An 18,746-nucleotide genomic window follows, 5' to 3' on the forward strand; every position below is an offset into this window, starting at 1 on the left:
TTTTGCCAGTCTTGTTTAAACTATCTATTAGTCTGTATTGTCCCCATTCTGGCCATTTCTACACAGGCCACTTCCTTTGGAAGTGGCATGCTAATACACAGAGTGAAAGATGCTAATGAGGCGCAGATGCAAATTCCTTGTGCCTGTTTAACATAACGTCATATGATTTGAAGTCCAGAAGACTGTTCTTCCAGATTCCAAAACGCAGTGTAGAAACGCCCCCAGATGGGCTTCCAGAAGGAAGTCCTTCTTCCAGAGGCCCCTTCTTCCCGAAAATTTTTGGGAAGAAGGGGCCTCCGGAAGGAGGACTTCCTTCCAGAAGCCCTCCCCACCCCGGGGCCACGCTTCTACACGGTGTTTTGGAGTCCAGAAGAATGGTTTTCTGGACTGCAAATCACATGACATTATGCTAATGAGGCACAGGGAATTTGCACCTGCTCCTCATTAGCATATTTCACTCGGTGTATTAGCATGCCACTTCCAAAGGAAGTGGCCTGTGTAGAAAGGGCCTCTGATGGAACGCGGCTGTGTGTTTCCCCTATATGAAATTGCGACATTGTTTTTCTTGCTTTCCCATTGTTTGGCTAAGACATAGGATATGAACATTTTGAGACTGAATCTTGAAAAGATGGAGATGATGGTGGCCTGGAAAGTAATTTGAGGAAATGGCAATGGTTGTGACTGCCCTCAATTACTGAAATCATAAGCAGGTCTGGGTATTTTTGAAGCCCTAATCACTCTTTGAACCCCAGGTTACAGCGGTGGCTCACACCATTACTTTTTTCCTACAATATCTAGTAGAAGGTGGCCTTTTCATGATGATGCAGAGTTCACTGTAGCTAATCACACTATTGTGATTTTCAAGTCTGGAGTATTGCAGTGTTCTCTGCTTGTTTGTATCTTTGAAGACATTTGGAAGCTTCAGCTAGTAAAGGATATGGTAGCTCACCTGATGATTCAAATGTGAATGAAATGATTATGCCCATGTTGTGCAGACTATACTGATTTCCCATCTGCTTTCAGATGACATTTGTTCAAAGATATTCAGATATTCCTGATTTCTGATCCTTACTAGCTGCCGTGGTACTGCCATGATGGCTGTGATCAAAATAGGCACTTAGGCTAACCAACCTTAGAAATGCACTTTTAGGAACAGATGGTAGAGTATATATAGTCCTTTGCTGTGGTTCTTGCCCCTTCTGTCTGTTTTCCAGAGCTTATCTTGATTTATCTGCAGAGCATAGTATATATGACAGCTTTCTAGTAAAGTATGTATCTAGACCGAACCCTTGATTTAATGGACTAATAGGGTGGAAGGCGTGTCCATTAATGCTAAAAGTCCAATATATATCCGAATGGTTATATTGTATGATGATGCAATGACCTTCCCAGTCAGTCACTCACTCCTGTCCCCCATTTCCCTTCCCCCCCTCTTGCCCCATTCTTCCCTTCACACCTCCATCTCCCTCTCCCTATTACCAAAAGGAGCGCTGAATACTGTCCCGGCTCCTTTTACCCCCTGTAGCTCTCAGCTCTCCAGCGCCTCCAGCCCCTGTTTCAAAGCCAACGTGCCAAGGCAGAGCATGGCCACCCCCAGCCTGCCAGTGGGCAGCAGCCTCTGACACCATGGCTGTTGCTCAGTGCCTTTGCAGGCAGCGGCCACAAGACACCGACATGCTCAACTCACAGGGGGCTGGGGAAGAGAGCTCCTGTGCCCTGCCACAGCCTCTTTCCTGCCAGCTCCTCTGGCCCTGGTGGCCCCAGCCCCTGTGGTGGTCCCCTACGGCCCCTGTGGGCCCAGCCACTCCGGCAGCTTCTTCATCCCCATGGCAGCTCTGGTGCATCTCCAGCATTTATTTGGGGAAGGCGGGGGACTCCACAGACAGCGTCTTTTGTTTCCCATGTCCATTATGTTGGGGTCCGTTAAATCAAGGGTTTACCGTATGTGCATTTTATGGGCAATATGAACATAATAAATGTCTTAAAAGGCATATATAGAATACAGAGTCATAGCATAATCAGTTAGTAGTAATATCAAATCAGCACATACCAAATGAAAAGTCTTTTATAATTAAACATTAGTAAAATTATTAACTAAGAATATCTGCACTACCTTGACATTGGATCTTCCAGTCTGTGCATCAGATGGCATAAAATATGTTTTTAGATTATAAACTTCTTGTGGCAGGATGTGGTTCTCTTCGTATATATTACTTTGCTGAACACATTGATGATGCTGTACAAAACAGTATAGCAGACTTCTGTAATAGCATCAGCTGAGTTAAGACATAAAATGCTAATCTAATAATGCTGTCTGAAAGTGATGCAGTGAATTTATCAACGCAAAACAGAAGAAGATTATTGTTTGCTCATCACCAGTTCCTAGTCATGGCTAATAATGGGATCTGATTCAAAGCTTATTGATTTCATCAGAGGCTTCAAGAATTATTTTGTCTGCATTCACTGCATTTCATGAAAGATCTGCAGTATGTTTAAAAAAATGAAAAATAAAAATGAAAAAATAGAATAATACATGCCATCCTTAAAAGATGACTGAGATAATGTATTTGAATAAATTTAGAAAGTACACAAACCTTAAAATTATATCATCTTTCTGCTTCTATTTCTTTCAGGTTTTGTTTGTCTCTCCTTTTTTCTTTTTCCTTCCCCCTCACATTATTTTTGGGGGTATATTCTGTTTTCTTTCTCAGGTGTCAAGTTCAAATTTCTTGTGCTTATTCTCAGCTCCTTCCTTCCCTCCTTATTCCAGGCAATAATGGTTTGGGGCTGAAAAAATTTATTTACAGAGTACTTATTTTCACACATGAATCAGATCTTCCCATCCAAAATATCTGCAGAGGTCAGTACTAATTTAAGGTCCTCGTTTGGCCTCTCTGATCCTGGAGAGTCAAAAACTTAATTTGAGCAGTAACAACATATTAGATGTCGTAGTAGCTATGTAACCTTATTTGGACAGTTGGCTTATCAGAGTGTCCTTACAGGAACACCTAGCAAAGCTTCATTACAGATATTTACCTTGTTCTACATATTGGTAGAAATTACACATTTCTCCAAACCACGTCATATGTTTTACTGGGTTCTCAGAAAGGTAGACGTTTTCTTCCAAAATAGATATTTCACTGTCCTTACAGTAATGGCAATAATACAAGAGAATTCTTGTCAAACAGGGATGTTTTTTCTCAACTTGATGGCCTTATTGCATCAACCATACCATATAACTCTACCCATCTTTGAAGATGAGGCCTCTGCAACACTGGTTAGCAATATACTGTATACCAAATACAGACATCATGTTTATGGCATTGATACTACCCAGTGATGTGTTCCTATCAGTCATATGGCAGACTCAATGTCACAACATCCTCTAAGGGATTACATTCAGCCCCTAAGTGCATTGGCTGCAGTTGCCTTCAGTGCTTCCAGTCAGGGTAAGGGAGTTTATTACATAAATCTGGCAAGTCACTGGGATTCCAAATACGAAAAAAAAAAAAACCCTGCATATCAACATTCTAAAATTTATAGGAACATATTCAGCTCATAAGTACTTTCTCCTTCATCCACCTGGAATCATGGTTCAGGTAACTCCTGATAAAACTATAGCAGTATCTTCCCTAAACAAGTGATTGGGGTTGTGAAGAAACACATTAGATCCACTTGTGCAAGGAACCATGGCTCTATAAAAGTAGTGCACAGTAAACCAAATTTTATCCCGTAACTCTCCATTTTGCTGGTGAGGAAACTATGTAGGTAGATTAGCTAAGCAGAGACTTATACAGTCAACACAAGTGATCACTCGATAATTTAGTAGCAAACAATTTTTTTTAACTGAGTGTATCCAGAGAAAGACCTGTTTTTAACAATATACAACTCCGGAGATTTTGTTCCCAAGCATAACAGACAGACAGTCTTTCTCAGCAGTACTTCTTCCAGGCTGGTGGTAGGGAGATCCTCTATGCATTCCCCCTAATTCGTCTAATGCAGAACATTCTCAGACAGGATGGGACAAGACAACAGTGATTTTGGATCTCCTGCAACTATCGTAAGAGATTTCTGTCTTTTCCTCCAATTCCAAACAAGTTGACCGGCAGAGAAGGGTTGGATTCACTATCCAGAGCCAGATTATTTCTGTTTAACACCATGTGCTTCAGGACTTTAACAAATCTGGAACTGTCCTATTCAAAAACAGTACAGGAAACAGTCAACTCACCTATGTTACCATAAATGTAAAAGGTCCTCTTTTTCAACAACTAGCAACAGAAATCTATTTTTAGCTTCTGTTCAATCCATACTGGAGTACTTTATTGCAATCCTTCGGTATCTCCATGTCATTTGGTAAAAGTATATCTCTCAGCCATCACTGGTGATCACAGCTTAATTGAGCAAAAGACTATATTTAGCTATGAGACAGTAACTTGCGAGTAGTTAACGAACGTCTTCTCTGTAGTTAGAGGCCCTCACCTGCATGGGATCTCAGTTTATTCTTCCTCAGTTAATGAATCCTCCCTTCAGATCAATAGGAGAATGTTCTCTATTTCATCTCTCTGTTGGGGCCTTATTTATACCTCTTCTCTCCTGTGGAAGTCTGAACAAGTTACAGGCCATCATGGCTAGAATTTGCCTCCTTCCAACCCTCCTCTCCTATACACCCAAAAGTTATTCACAGAGGTAAACTGATCTTTTATCCACATCTGAAATTTCTGTCCTAGGTGGCAACAAAATTCAATCATAACTAATCCATAAATTTAGCATTAGGTTTTCCTAGGCCTCACTGTCACTCAGGGGAAGTTAAGCAAAGCCACTTGGGTGCTAAAAGAGTATTAATCGTTTATTTTAATATAGCTAAGGAATACAGAATATCACTGTCTCTCATGGGAAATTAGAGCTCAGGCAATCACGTGTCAGTGCCTTTCTAAGTGTCTGACTCTCTGTTGAGGAGTATTTATGAACTTGAAGACCTTAGAACATGCTCAGAGTGAAGACCATTTTCATGCTCCGTCATAGAGTTTGTCTGCACAGCAAGTTACTGCACGATAAACCTGGATGTGACTCTACAGTGCTTCAGCTTGCTACACAGTAACTTGCTGTGTGAATACCGTTACATTGAAGTGACAATTTTCAGGGCCTGCAGGCCACATTCCACAACTTTCACTGTGCTATAGCAGTGTCTAAATGATTATTGATCATCTAAATGATGATTATAGTGTGCAGCAAGCAGAGGGGCTGTAGATTCATCCCCAGCTTGCCTCTTGGTGATTCCCAATGTAGATGAGCCTCATTTTTATTCCCATATTCAAAATAACAGAGCTGCCATTTGGAGATTGTTTTTGTGAAAGAATCATTCTTTACATCTGGATCTAAATCAGATGTGCATGGTAGTATCAAATTAGGTTTCTTTGTCCCACCATCCAGATAAAGGAGTGCTACTTGCCCAGGTCTCGTGAGAATATGCAGAGGAATGACAAAGGTCAAAAACAGGGTTACTCAGCTGTAACCAGAGCTCTTCATGATTGCCTCTGCATATTCACATTCTCCATCCTCCTTTCCCTCTTTCTTGAAGTCCTAATTTCAACTTTACCTCTGAACAAGTGGTGCAAGAAACTTATCTGGTTGGCAGCCCCCTCCCCTTTTTATAACCCCATCCTTTGGATGAGGAGTAGGTGACATTAGAGCTCTGCAACAGGCGCTGCTACTAGAAAGTTCTGCTGGTCCACCTTGTACAACTCATGTATTCCAAGAATGTGAATGTGCAGAGGTCATCTTGAAGAATTCCAGAGCAGGTGAGTAGTCTTCATTTCTATCCTTTCTGTATATGTCTGCATTGATTTGTCATCTAGTCCATTCTCTCTCTGATTCTTCCTCTCTCTCTCTCTTGTCCTCTTTTTCACTAGTGTTTTCTCTTTGGCTAGTCATTTCCCAGGTCACTTACTCTGTTTTACCCTTTCTAAATTAATGAATATTGTGCATTTCTGTTTTCTCATAACTCCACAACTAATATATAAAATCTATATTTCACAACTGTGACAAACTTCTAAGTATTAGTATATCCTGTACTAATTTCTATTCTCCCTACCATGGAAACATGCCTGGAAAATAATATATAATAGCACAAAAATGAAATACTAAGTATATGTAGATTCATACTCTTGATTTAGTGTTTTAAACTATTGTTCCCCAATAAAAAAGACAAACTTGTTGTTCTCAAAGTAATAAAAGTTTGCTGAAGGTGAACATGTCACTCCCTCTTTCTGACACCACTACACTCACTAGATGTAATCAGATTCCTCCAACCCACTTTCTTTTTTTATTGCTGCCACAAGAGGCGGCTAAATCATGCTATTGGACTCCATCTTTCAGCTCTTTGACTTAATCCAGCAGGTGTATGTAAGGTTGTCACCTCTTTGGCACTGTAGTTATATGCTTTTAGTAGGGAGGTCTTAATCCTCAAACAGGTGACAGTGAACAGTATAAGTAACAGAGGTTTTTAATAAATAGCGGTTCTTCCAATTTTATCTTGGATTAATCCAGTTTAAAATAAATTATATTATACTGTTTATAAACCTATTAAACAAAAATAAAATATAGATTGGTTGTGGTATTACTAAAGTTTTACTGATGTGAATGTGTTGGCTGCATGACCCATGAGAGTTTCCCTCAGTTGGAATGTTTCCCTTTTCCGAACAATTGCTTAAATATAAAGTGCCTACTCCCAAGATTTCATTTGGCATTAATAATTAGTTAAAGAACAAATGCATACACACTGATAGTCTGTAGTATAGGTCAAAAACACAGTAGTAAACAGCTGTGCCTTGGGGCCATTACTGTACAATTGTGGAGGAATACATGGGCAGTCAGGAGGCAGAAATGCGAGTAGTCTTAACAGTAAACTATTAAAAGGAGAAAAAAGATTTAGTCTTTATTTTTTTTTCTCATATGAACAACAGTTTTCACTTTGTGCTAAGTTGCATGTGTTCTCCACAGGAGAGGAGCTGTGTTCTGGCCTCATATCAGGGTGTTCCTTGGACTGTTCCTTCGGTTTCCAGACTGATGTCCACAACTGTGAGATTTGTCAGTGCCGTCCAAGGCCTAAGAAATGCAAGCCCATAGTATGTGACAAGTACTGTCCGTTTGGATACTTGTACGTATTTTTATTCTGAAAGCATATTTATCATAATCCATGTGCATAGAATATGCAAATCGATGAATATCTATATATATATATATATATGTTTATTTTCTGTATAGAAAATGGGAGGCGTGTGGTGGATCAGGAAAGTGCTTACTTGATAAGTATATTTATTGTGTTCCTCAAATACATTTTCACACTAGAATTGAAGTTATGAAAATGAATATTGATCACCACACCAAAAGAAAATTCAAATAATCAAAACAACTAAAAATTATAAAAGCAGAAGGTATTTTTAAAATAGTTTTAAACAGTTTTTGAAAGAAAGTTTAAAGAACTGAATAAAGTACTACTCATGTTTCTCTTGCACTATCATCTCTGATATCACTCCATCTCACAAACTGTTTGTTATTCTGCTAATCCCATAATATTTTGAGTTGATCTTTTTATTGTGAGATAACAGTAGTGTACCTGAACCATCACCATTTCTAGCTTTCCATTTCCTTTCTGCCAGTTATTTCCTATGGAACCCTAATGCAAGGGTTCTCAAACATCATTGCACTGGAATCCCCTTCTGACAATGATCCTCAGAGTGGGGACCAGATCCCGAGCCACCCAAGCCTTATTGCCAGGAGCAGCATACTGAAGCATGAGTCTGCCAAATGCTGCTGCCCTGGGTAGGCGGAGGAATGAAAGGCCAAACCCCATCATCTCGGGAGAGGAAGTCAAAGCCCAATGGCTTCAGCCCCAGGTGGTGGGCCTGTAACTTGAGCCCCACCACCAAGGGCTAAAGCCCTTGGGCTTGGGCATTGGCCCTGGGCTTTAGCAAGCATAAATGACAGTCCTAGCAACCCTCTTACAGTGTGGTTGTGACCCATTTTGGGGTCCAGACCCACATTTGGAGAACTGCTGCACCAATGGAATGTCAGTCTTTCATCTGTCATAAGTATTTTCCAAGGGTCCCTTAGACTTGTAATATTATAAAACACCCGCTTCCTTAAAATAAAGTACTGATGGGTAGATGCTTTTCATCAGTAACAAGGGATCTGCAGCATATTGAGCAATAATTTTTTCACAGATAGAGATTTCTTTAGAATTCAATGATAAGCAGATATTCAGCACCCTCTTTTACCAATGCACTTCATGCCTTCTGAAGATGTAATACTGGTTATAGAAACAGCATAAATATAACTTTTTGGTTGGACTACTGTCAAGTAACCACCTCCCTTACTTAAATTTGGTAGTTTTAACCCATAATATCTATCCTTCACATACTGTACATAGCTAACTTTGCTTGTGTTGCTGCCCTTGGCAGTTTATACTTGCATTTATTTAGTTCCTGATTTATTCCTCCTGTCTCCTTTTACTGAATTTTGCACTTTTGATCCATATAGGCCGTGTCTACACCAGCACCCCACTTTCAAAAGGCAGATGCTAATGAGACACTTCAGGGTAAGCTAATGAGGCACTGCAATGAATATGAAATACCTCATTAGCATAATGAGGGCCGTGACACTTTGAAGGTGCCACTTTCGATTGCATGTGGCTTGTCTACACAGGGTCCTTTTTGAAAGGACCCTGCACACGTCGAAATCCCCTTATTCCTATTTGGTTAGAGGAATAAGGGGATTTCGACATTTTCAGGGTCCTTTTGAAAAGGACCCTGTGTAGAGGAGCTGCGCGCAATCAAATGTAGAACTTTTGAAGTGTCATGGCTGCCATTATGCTAATGAGGCACTGCATATTCATTGTCGTGCCTCATTAGCATGTCCTACAGTGTCTCATTAGCATCCCTTTTTGAAAGGGGGGTGCTAGTGTAGACATAGTCATAGTGTCTACTCTCTTAATAACTTCGCTGTAGTGACTCCTTAGTTCATATTTTCTTTAAACTCTTAGAATGATCAAAGCATGGTGCATCTAAATCATCCAAACATTTGAGACATATTGCAGACATCAAGAAAAATAGAAATCCAACTCTGCCCTGATTTGACAGCAGAGAATTTAACAAATACTACAGTTGTGAAGGGGGTGGACAAAAGAGTAGGTCAGATTCACAATACTTAGTGCAGTCAAATGAAAAATCTGAAGCAGACAGTTCACCTTCCCACCCTGCCCACCATATTATGGGCTTTGTTCCCTCAACCCTTGATTTCTACTGTGCTCAAGTAAATGTGTCAGTGCAGCTGCTGTCTTTTTTTATAGCAGTTTGCCACTATACAATGATGTACAAAAAGGGATATATACTAAAAATGAAACAGACCCCCGCCCTGAGGACCAAAAATGCCAAAGGCACAGGAGGTACAATGTATTACAGTGGTGGGGTGGGGTGGAGGAGAACTCCTAAAACCTGCACAAAATAGCAAATATGCATTTAAAAATATTTATTGGGATTTCTAATCAAATTTTTAAAAAATGCCTTTTAATATACTTTAGCCCCCTCATTTAAAATTATCCACTAAAAGTATCCAGTAAACAACAGAAATGCTCCAGTGCAACTAACATGCAGAAAAATATTGCTTTAATCTGTTGTTTGTGTTTAGAGGTTTTTCAAAGGGAGTAGAAATGAAACAGAACACAATGCAGATTGTGATTGGCTGTTCCAAATATTTCCTAGCAGAATAATTTTTACTGTGTGATATTTGCATCATCTGTTTAATATTGATAATTCAAAAGTATATTTGAGAAATATTGTAATAGTGTAAAGAAATAGTAAAAAAAATCATAACATGACCTTGAACAATGACAACCATAGGTTGTTAAAACTTGTGTTTCATTGCAATTTGTAACAAAGTAGAATCTGACTTTGTTCATGGTACAGAAAATGTCTTCATTTAAATATTCAGGTCCTTGACCACACTCAAACTTTGACATGCAATAAATGAATTTTTTTTAATTTACATTTTCAAATGCTGTGTTCAGATACTATTATCCCTTGTTATATTCCATAATTAGTAGTTATTTTAGCTTTCTAATCAATAATAAAATATACAGCAAGGTCCCCACATTTGCAAACTAAAGTTTGCGAATTCAGTTATTTGCGAGCAGCTGCTTCATGGGCTTCAGTGTGGGGAGTGCAGCCAGCCACTGCTTTCTGGGGCTCTGGGGCAGGGAGCTCAGCCAGCCATCGCTTCCCCCCTGGCCCAGGGCAGGAGCAATGACAGCCCCAACTTCCTGGGGCTCCGGCGGGGAGGGTCAGCGGCTGCCACTTCCCCAGGGCTCTGAGCCCCTTCTATTCGCAAAAATCAATGGTCACGAAGGTTCTGAACACCAGACTCTCGTGACTGTTATGAATAATCTGTCATTAATAAAAGGAGGCTGTCAAGGTTATTAGATCTTGCTTTAACACCTGTCCCATATTATAGCTTTAAATTTTAATTTAAGTATAGTAATATTGTTGCAGCACTAATTTAAAAAATCAAAAAAGATAAATCCTCAATTTACTGTTACTTGAGCTGTACATACAGTGGACATGTCCATGTGTGCACACATTCCTTCTTACATAGTTCAGTATAACATAGTATACGTACATGTGCTTTTTCATAGTTTATTTACAGGGCAACTCGACAAATTTGAAGCTTGCTTTTTTTAAATTCAGTACTCTACCAATACTTTTTAGAAGTAGATGGCTCCAGTTCTAAATATAAAAGCTCCAGTGCTCAATAATTGGTGAAATATAGTCATTTTGAAGACATATTCTTGGCTTTAAAGGCCCTGATGCAGAAAAGTATGTTGGTATGGGCGGTGTTTTCCTATGCCAAGGCCCTGAATGTTCCTTTTTTTTTTTCTGTTTAGTTGATTTTTTTTCTTGATATTTTGTTGTGGCATGTCTAAGATAATCAAGCTAGCTTCTCTTTATACTTTTGCTTTATAAAATATTTCCACTGTCTATTTAATTTACTTTATTTCACTAGAAATCCTGGTCTTGGATCATACATTAGAGTGTTCAAAACAGTGTGTTAGTGTGTGCCCTGGAACATTTATCATAATTATTCTGAAATGCCACATATTGTTTGTTATTCATTGTTACGTACTTTATTTACTTGTATTCATATTTTTTGCTAGGCTTGATGTTCTGTTCCTTTATTATTGTATAACACATTATTCCAAAAAAATGAATTAGGGAAGACCTCACTCATTCTTAATGAATACTCAATGGCATTAATTTTTTTTTTCAGATCTTTTTTCCCTTACTCTCTCTTGGTTTCTTGATTTATAAATAATAATTATGAGGGGGGAGCAGGGAGGAAGGACAATTTATTAGTTGTGAGTGAAACACCGTAGGAACAGAAATCCACAATGAGCATATTTATGCAACTTCTAAATGGTGGACCATGGGTATTTAAGAAGAATGAATGGTGTCTTAAGGTAAGTAAAGGCAATAAATTTCCATTCATGGTTCTTTACTCTCAGTGTGTGACTGGCAGTAATTTTCTTAACCAAAATCCACACCACCAGTGAGTGGAACGTGCATAGCTTCTAAGAATAAGTGTTAACCATTTCTCAGTACGTTTTTCTTGCTACTTAGGGCAGAGAAACATTTTGCCTATTGCTGCTATGTATACATGTACATTCTTACTTTGAGAGTTTATTCATGTTTTAAAAAGTGAGATCCTCTCTTTATTCTTATTGTTTCAACTGCTTCCCATTGTTCTCTAATTTGTTTGTAAACCAAAGTATTTGTCTGTAAGGTAAGTCTTTGACTCCTCACTACCTTTATATTTGATTGAAATGCCTGTTTCCTAAGGCTGAGTTTCATGGCAAGTTTCTGACCTACTCCTTGTTTTTCTTCTGGGTTGTGATTTGTTTGTGCCAAGTGTGATCACCAGATGTCTGTCATAATGGTAATGATTTCTCCCTATGGTGTCTGGTGACACAGTGGAACACTCAAAGATTTCAATTCTCTGAATGTGCTTTTAAATTATGAGGATTTAAGAGAGATCACATCAGGTCTGATTGGCTTTCCCAAAAGTATTCCTTAAAATACTAGTTGAATACCTCAAGTAGAAACTGAGACTCTTCAGATATGCCCATTTAAAAGGTGGATAGACAACACAGTGCTACCTCATCTCATGCAAAACATTTGAATTAAGTCTGATGTTGAAGGGTACATAAAGGCATCAGATCTCTTGGAGAAGAGATATAATTTCCTTGTGGCAGTCGACAATGACCTGAAGTTAAAATGGGAGCATGTCCCCCAGAGCAAGTTTGGATCTACTTCTTTAGCTGAATGTTTTGACATATATGATACATCCCTCATATGTCCTCAGAACCTTGGATTCCTGAGGTCTTTGCTCACTCCAGATCTGCAATGTCATAAGCATGAGCCTAGTGTCAAGAATATGGATAGCCTCCTGTACATATTAACGAATGTTTTCTCTCTGCATGATTGCAGCCCTACTGGCCATACACAACCTGTAAGAGATCTTCCTCACCAAATACTGGTTGGAGTATCTGGCTATGATCGCATAAATATGCTGATGTCTGTGCCTAAGCCATCAAGTCTATCAACGTGTTTACCCCCATTGACTGTGCACCAAAGATATCTTTATATTAATGTATTCAGTCAGAGAGGTTGTCATTCTCAGCACCATCTTTCCTTAGATACATAGTATTGGTGCAAGCTTTTGGTGTGCCCACTTCTTCTGCTCTCCAACTAGCTGACTTTAAGAGACTGAGGCAGAAAAATATTCATCAGGCCAATGCTATCTGGAGAAATCTTAACAAACCACACGTTTCTTTGGAGTCTCTGCTTTAAGGACACAGATTCTTTCTGTTCATAATGAGGCAGGAGGAAAGTCCATGAATTTTCTAATTTTCTCCACCCATGAGCAGGAAGAATGCTTTAAGAATATAATCAGAGGATTTGAATCTAGCTAGAATGTCTTGTGATGCTTATCTTGCAACAACAGAGCAAGCTTCTTCAGGAATAAAAATTTGCAAACATGCATCATTGTGGTCTTACAATCTTCTGCAGTAAGTGCAGCAAAATAAGAGGCTCTGTCACACAGAGGTAGAGAAATGTAGAGAAATGGGTAGAAATTGAACAGATGATTAGGAACAAGAATAAGGCCATCTAAGTTTCCATCATCTAGCATTCATGTTTTTCATACCAAAGGTGAAATAAACAAAAAGGAGTGGCTAATAACTCAGCCTCTGCCAGGAAGCATGGCTTCACAGATCCCCAGGACTCCAAGCAAAGTGTGAAGTCCCCAACAATCACAGGACTTATTGGCTGCGTCTACACGTGCACGCTACTTCGAAGTAGCGGCAGTAACTTCGAAATAGCGCCCGTCACGTCTACACGTGTTGGGCGCTATTTCGAAGTTGAAATCGACGTTAGGCGGCGAGACGTCGAAGTCGCTAACCCCATGAGCGGATGGGAATAGCGCCCTACTTCGACGTTCAACATCGAAGTAGGGACGTGTAGACGATCCGCGTCCCGCAACATCGAAATAGTGGGGTCCTCCATGGCGGCCATCAGCTGGGGGGTTGAGAGATACTCTCTCTCCAGCCCTTGCGGGGCTCTGTGGTCACCGTGGGCAGCAGCCCTTAGCCCAGGGCTTCTGGCTGCTGCTGCTGCAGCTGGGGGTCCGTGCTGCATATACAGGGTCTGCAACTAGTTGTTGGCTCTGTGTATCTTGCACTGTTTAATGAAAGTGTGTCTGGGAGGGGCCCTTTAAGGGAGCGGCTTGCTGTTGAGTCCGCCCCGTGACCCTGTCTGCAGCTGTGCCTGGCTCCCTTATTTCGATGTGTGCTACTTTGCCGTGTAGACGTTCCCTCGTTGTGCCTATTTCGATGTTGGGCTGAGCAACGTCGAAGTTGAACATCGACGTTGCCAGCCCTGGAGGACGTGTAGACGTTATTCATCGAAATAGTCTATTTCGATGTTGCAACATCGAAATAAGCTATTTCGAAGTTGGGTGCACGTGTAGACGTAGCCATTGTCATCATTATTATCCATCTAAACAAAAAAAAAGTTTGGATTTTTAAAGGTTTGTTTAATCACCCACTACACTTGATCTTAGCCTTCAGTTTTTAAGCAGAAGATTGCCCTCCCATAATTGTCAGTAACCTTTAATGATGGACATCAAAATATGTTGTACGACAGCTTGCTGATTTCTGCTCCTGTACAGCTCCATCAAAAAGAATTAACATGAAAATCTAGTCTGATTGACAAAAAATTTCATTAAACCCTTGTCAACAATTGCAAAGGAATATTTTATGCTACGTACTTCTTTGTCAGATTTGGTGTAATACAGGGCAGGGTAAAAAAGATCAGCTGAACAGTTGATAAAAAGAAAAAGTCCACTGATTTATCTCTGAAATTTCTAAGAGCCTCACTTTTTTTGTAATCTAGACCTTTTTATTCCATTGTCTCTCCAAGAGAGTGTCCACACAGCCCCCATACTTTTGAAAGAAGGGTCCAGGGATTAAAAAAATCAGGTGTTGTGATGACTGCTGTTTCAAAAAAAAAAAAGTGGGGGGGGTTTGCAGCACATCCACACACATTTGCTTTCAAAGAAGCTTTCAAAAGAGATACTCTTCCTGAAACAGGAGTGGAAAAAGAGCATTTGAAAGGAACGCCACTTTTTTCAATTTAATTTCGAAAGAACCCTTTTTGGGTGTGTAGATGGTCTGTTGGATATTTTGAAAGAGCCACTTTTTGGAAAAATATTTTGGAAGAATTTGCTAGTTTAGATGCAGCCATATAGAACGTGTCTTACAAAAGCCACTGTGGAGCCCTGTGTATGCAACTCATCTGTGTAAATGCTGTAGTTTGCAAGAAGTGGGGGTGGGGTACTCCACCACTGGCACCCCTGGAGCATGCCATGCTGCCCCAGCTGCTTGCTGGAGAGCACACAGGTCAGTTTCCTGAGCCTTGGGGAAGCAGGGGAAGTGTGGGTGGCTGCTGTGTCCCTGCAGCTTCCATGGGGCTCCAGAGGATCGCCAGCAGCTGCTGCTTTCCCAGGGAGTGCTGTGGGCTGCTGCTGAGAGCGTGGGGAGGGCCACCAGCTGCTGCCTCCTTCCCAGTTCCCCAGGGCTTGGTGAAGCCAGGACTAGTCGGCCCTCCCCGCATATCCCCCTGTCCCATATTTTGGACAGGGAGATATGGTCACCCTATTTATCACATTCTTTTTGTGGTATTTCCTTATGTGAGTGTTGAAATAAAACGTGTCTGTAAAGTCAGCACATAGATCGAATTCTGAATATGCACTGCTCTCTTTAACAAGAAAGCACTTCAGCATTCTAGACATGTTGAACTTCAACACATTGGAAGACCTTGCAGAACTATACTTAAAATTAACCTGCTTATAATACACTCTTGGAAAATGAGCAGATATGCATTTCATATTAATAGTCAGTCCAGAGAAATCAACTGACGCTCATGCAGTATCTGGGGAAATTCAGCATTCAGAATAAAAGGTCAAATGTTAAATTGGAAGAACTGGCTGGAAAAGGGTATTCTTAAACTTTGGATCCGTAGAATAGGAATTTTCATGAGTTTTGCAGAGTTAAAGACCAAATCAGCTTAACACAAGAATGCACACTGGCAATGTCTAACGCTGAGGGACAGCCTAAAAAAGATATTTGGTAAATAACTTCTAGCACAAGGTCAGGAATCTGGGATTTTATGTTGGAAAAATTGGACAAAATAGCTTCTGAAGTATGTACATTTTTTTATTAAAACAGAAGAGGAGAACCTCTGTCTCTCTTTCTTGCTTGCTTATTCTTCTGGAGGGAGGCATTTGAATTTTCAGTGTTTAGCACATAGGTTTTCTCTAATTGTGGTTAAAGTATCATGCAAAAGAGAGGCTGTTTTATAGGTAATGTGGCCTAAGATTTCCCATAAAATTTTCTAAACTTTGTCATATGAACAGGTTAGGCTTGAAAGAACAAACACAAATATTAGAGGTGTTCAATAAGCTTTGGTAGCTATCATTCACATCCTGTTTTCCACTTGAGAGGGAAACACAGCCTGAAACACAGTGGAAGCCATGTAAATCACAAAGGAAAATAAGATTGTAAGCTAGCCACACCACAAAACTTTCATTGCCTGTGCATCATAAGTCTATTAAATGGAATAATGTGTAGAGCTCCCTGAAAGGAGCAAGGGTTGCACAATTTATCTCTTGTAAATTTATCACATTATGACTTAATCACTGAATCAAAGCAAGATTTTATGCATGCTATATAGGGGCTTCCACATTTTGAAGGGAGCAAAGAACTTATTCATCTCTGGGGTTAAAGGAGAATATGGGGAATAAGAGTAAGTGTTAAGTGTGCCAGCATACCAGCAGGATGAGGCCTTAATTGCTTAAAGTACTATAGCTCCTTGCATTGAATATGCTCAAGAAGTAGAAGATATTAAATGGGGCATGTGTCTCTAGAGCTATGTAGGGAGTAGTAGTTTCTACCATTATAGTGTGGATGAGATAGTTTGGGGTCATTAGTTTGTAGATGAAAGATAGTTTGGGCTTTGTAGGTTTTAAGGACTGGATGTGAATCGGAAGTGAGATGTTGACTTCCACTGTGAACAGAGAATGTGAAATGCAGAGGGGTCTTCAGCTTTTATTTTACAAGTAAATAGCCAATTTCTATTCACTTCTATTCACTTCCAGTTTCTATTCACTTCTGTTCACTTCCATCAGACAAAGCAGGTCTTTGCCCGCAAAAGCTTATGCTCCAAAGTATCTGTTAGTCTATAAAGTGCCACAGGACTTCTTGTTTTTGAATACAGACTAACAGGGCTACCTCTCTGTTATGTGAACACAGGTAGTGTGTTAACTATTGGAGATATTAATGGGACAGAATGAAGGCAAACAGTAAGGGATTTTCTGATGAACATAGCTAATATTTTTATATTAGCTGATCAAATAAAGTTGACACAAGTTAATTTTTAGTAACCTTATCTCTAATTTTCTATTATATGCCTTTCTTATAATTTTGTTAATACAGCCATAGTGTTATCTTAACACAGTTTTTTTTTTTTTGTCTCAGAATTACCTGGAAGTCTTTTTAAGAATTACGTGCAATAAGATGGAGTGCTTTAAAGTGTTGATCTAAATCATTTGGGTTTAGTTTTTAATGATTTAAATCAGCTTGAGGCTTTCTAAATATAGTTTATAATTCGTAATACTGCAACTTTAGATAAAATAAAGTGTAATGAATTGAAATGTAAGTGCTGATTGAGGAGGTTTTAAAATGCCACTAATGGCAATGTCGTCTACGTAACTTTACAAAACTGCTGGAGGCATAAAATTAAGATTCTGAAAATTAACGTCCTGATCCTGAAAAGAATTATGCAGGCATGTATTATTATTCACATGAATGACCCCAAACTCATTTTGTTAACCTTTAAAGTGCTGCATTTCTGCTGGTTTTTTTTCTGTTACCGCTCAATATATGGATTATTACAGCAATCTGAAAGCCACTAATTACCCTTCCCCAACTATTGTCCTATGTATGAAGAGGTGTAAATTGGCCACTCTGCCTTGAATGGTCCCTTGCTGTGTGCTAACTACTTATGCTAAACAATCTGTTCTACCTCCTATTTTGTTATGATGCTGGGAGTTCCTTTCCCAGACCTGAATAAGAACCCTATGTGAGTTCAAAGCTTTTCTCTGACCACCAGAAGTTGGTCAGTAAAAGATATTACCTACCCTGCCATGTCTCTCTCAAATGGGAACAACAAGAAGTCCTGTGGCACCTTATAAACTAACATGTTTTGGAGCATAAGCTTTCATGGGCAAAGACCCGCTTGGTCAGACGCATGAGTTCAGCAGGAGGGTTCAGAGGAGGGTTTAAAGAGGAAGTTTCAGTCGAGGGGATGGCCAGAGATGACAAGGTCTGTTCAGTGCAGAGGATATGGCCCATTATCAGCAGTTAATGTGAAATTGTGAACATCAAGAGCAGAGAAACTGCTTTTGTAATGCGCCAGCCACTCCCAGTCTCTGTTCAATCCTTGATTGATGGTGTCAAATTTGCAAATGAATTGCAGCTCTGAAGTTTCTCTTTGGATTTTATTTTTAAGTTTGTTTTTTTTTTAATTTTTGTTGTAGGACTGCTACTTTTAAATGTTACTGAGCATCCAGGGAGATTGACGTGTTTTCCTACAGGTTTTTGTGTGTTACGATTCCTGATGTCTGATTTATGTCCATTTATTCTTTTACGTAGAGACTATCCAGTTTGGCCAATGTAAATTGCAGTGGGGCATTGCTGGCTCATGATGGCATAAATTATATTAGTAGATGTGCTGGTGAAAGAGCCCCTGATGGTGTGGTTGATGTGGTTAGGTCCTGTGATGATATCGCTGGTGTAGATATGTGAGCAGAGTTCGCACCGAGGTTTGTTGCAGAGATTGGTTCTGGGTGTAGAGTTACTGTGGTGTGGTCTATAGTTGCTGGTGAGGATTTGTTTAAGTTTGGCAAGATGTCTCTAGGTGAGGACAGGCCTGCCTCCCAAGGTCTGTGAGAGTGAAGGATCATTGTCCAGGATGGGTTGTAGATCACTGATGATGCACTGAAGAGGCTTTAGCCGGGGGCTGTATGTAATGGCCAGTGGTGTTCTCTTGTTTTCCTTGTTGGGCCTGTCTTGTACCAGG

At 39.9% G+C, this 18,746-nt stretch overlaps 1 protein-coding gene across 2 annotated transcripts in view; it reads left to right on the top strand.

Annotated features, from left to right (window-relative positions):
- CRIM1 (cysteine rich transmembrane BMP regulator 1) overlaps positions 1 to 18,746 on the top strand; it is a 315,027-nt gene that overhangs the window by 231,460 nt on the left and 64,821 nt on the right. For both annotated transcript variants that reach the window (XM_074989676.1, XM_074989675.1), the window contains exon 9: positions 7,000 to 7,156. In XM_074989676.1, coding sequence (XP_074845777.1) covers positions 7,000 to 7,156 — 157 coding nt within the window. The remainder of the gene's footprint in view (positions 1 to 6,999; positions 7,157 to 18,746) is intronic.

This window comes from Carettochelys insculpta, chromosome 3 (genome assembly GCF_033958435.1).
Source record: "Carettochelys insculpta isolate YL-2023 chromosome 3, ASM3395843v1, whole genome shotgun sequence".
Taxonomy (NCBI): Eukaryota; Metazoa; Chordata; order Testudines; family Carettochelyidae; genus Carettochelys; species Carettochelys insculpta.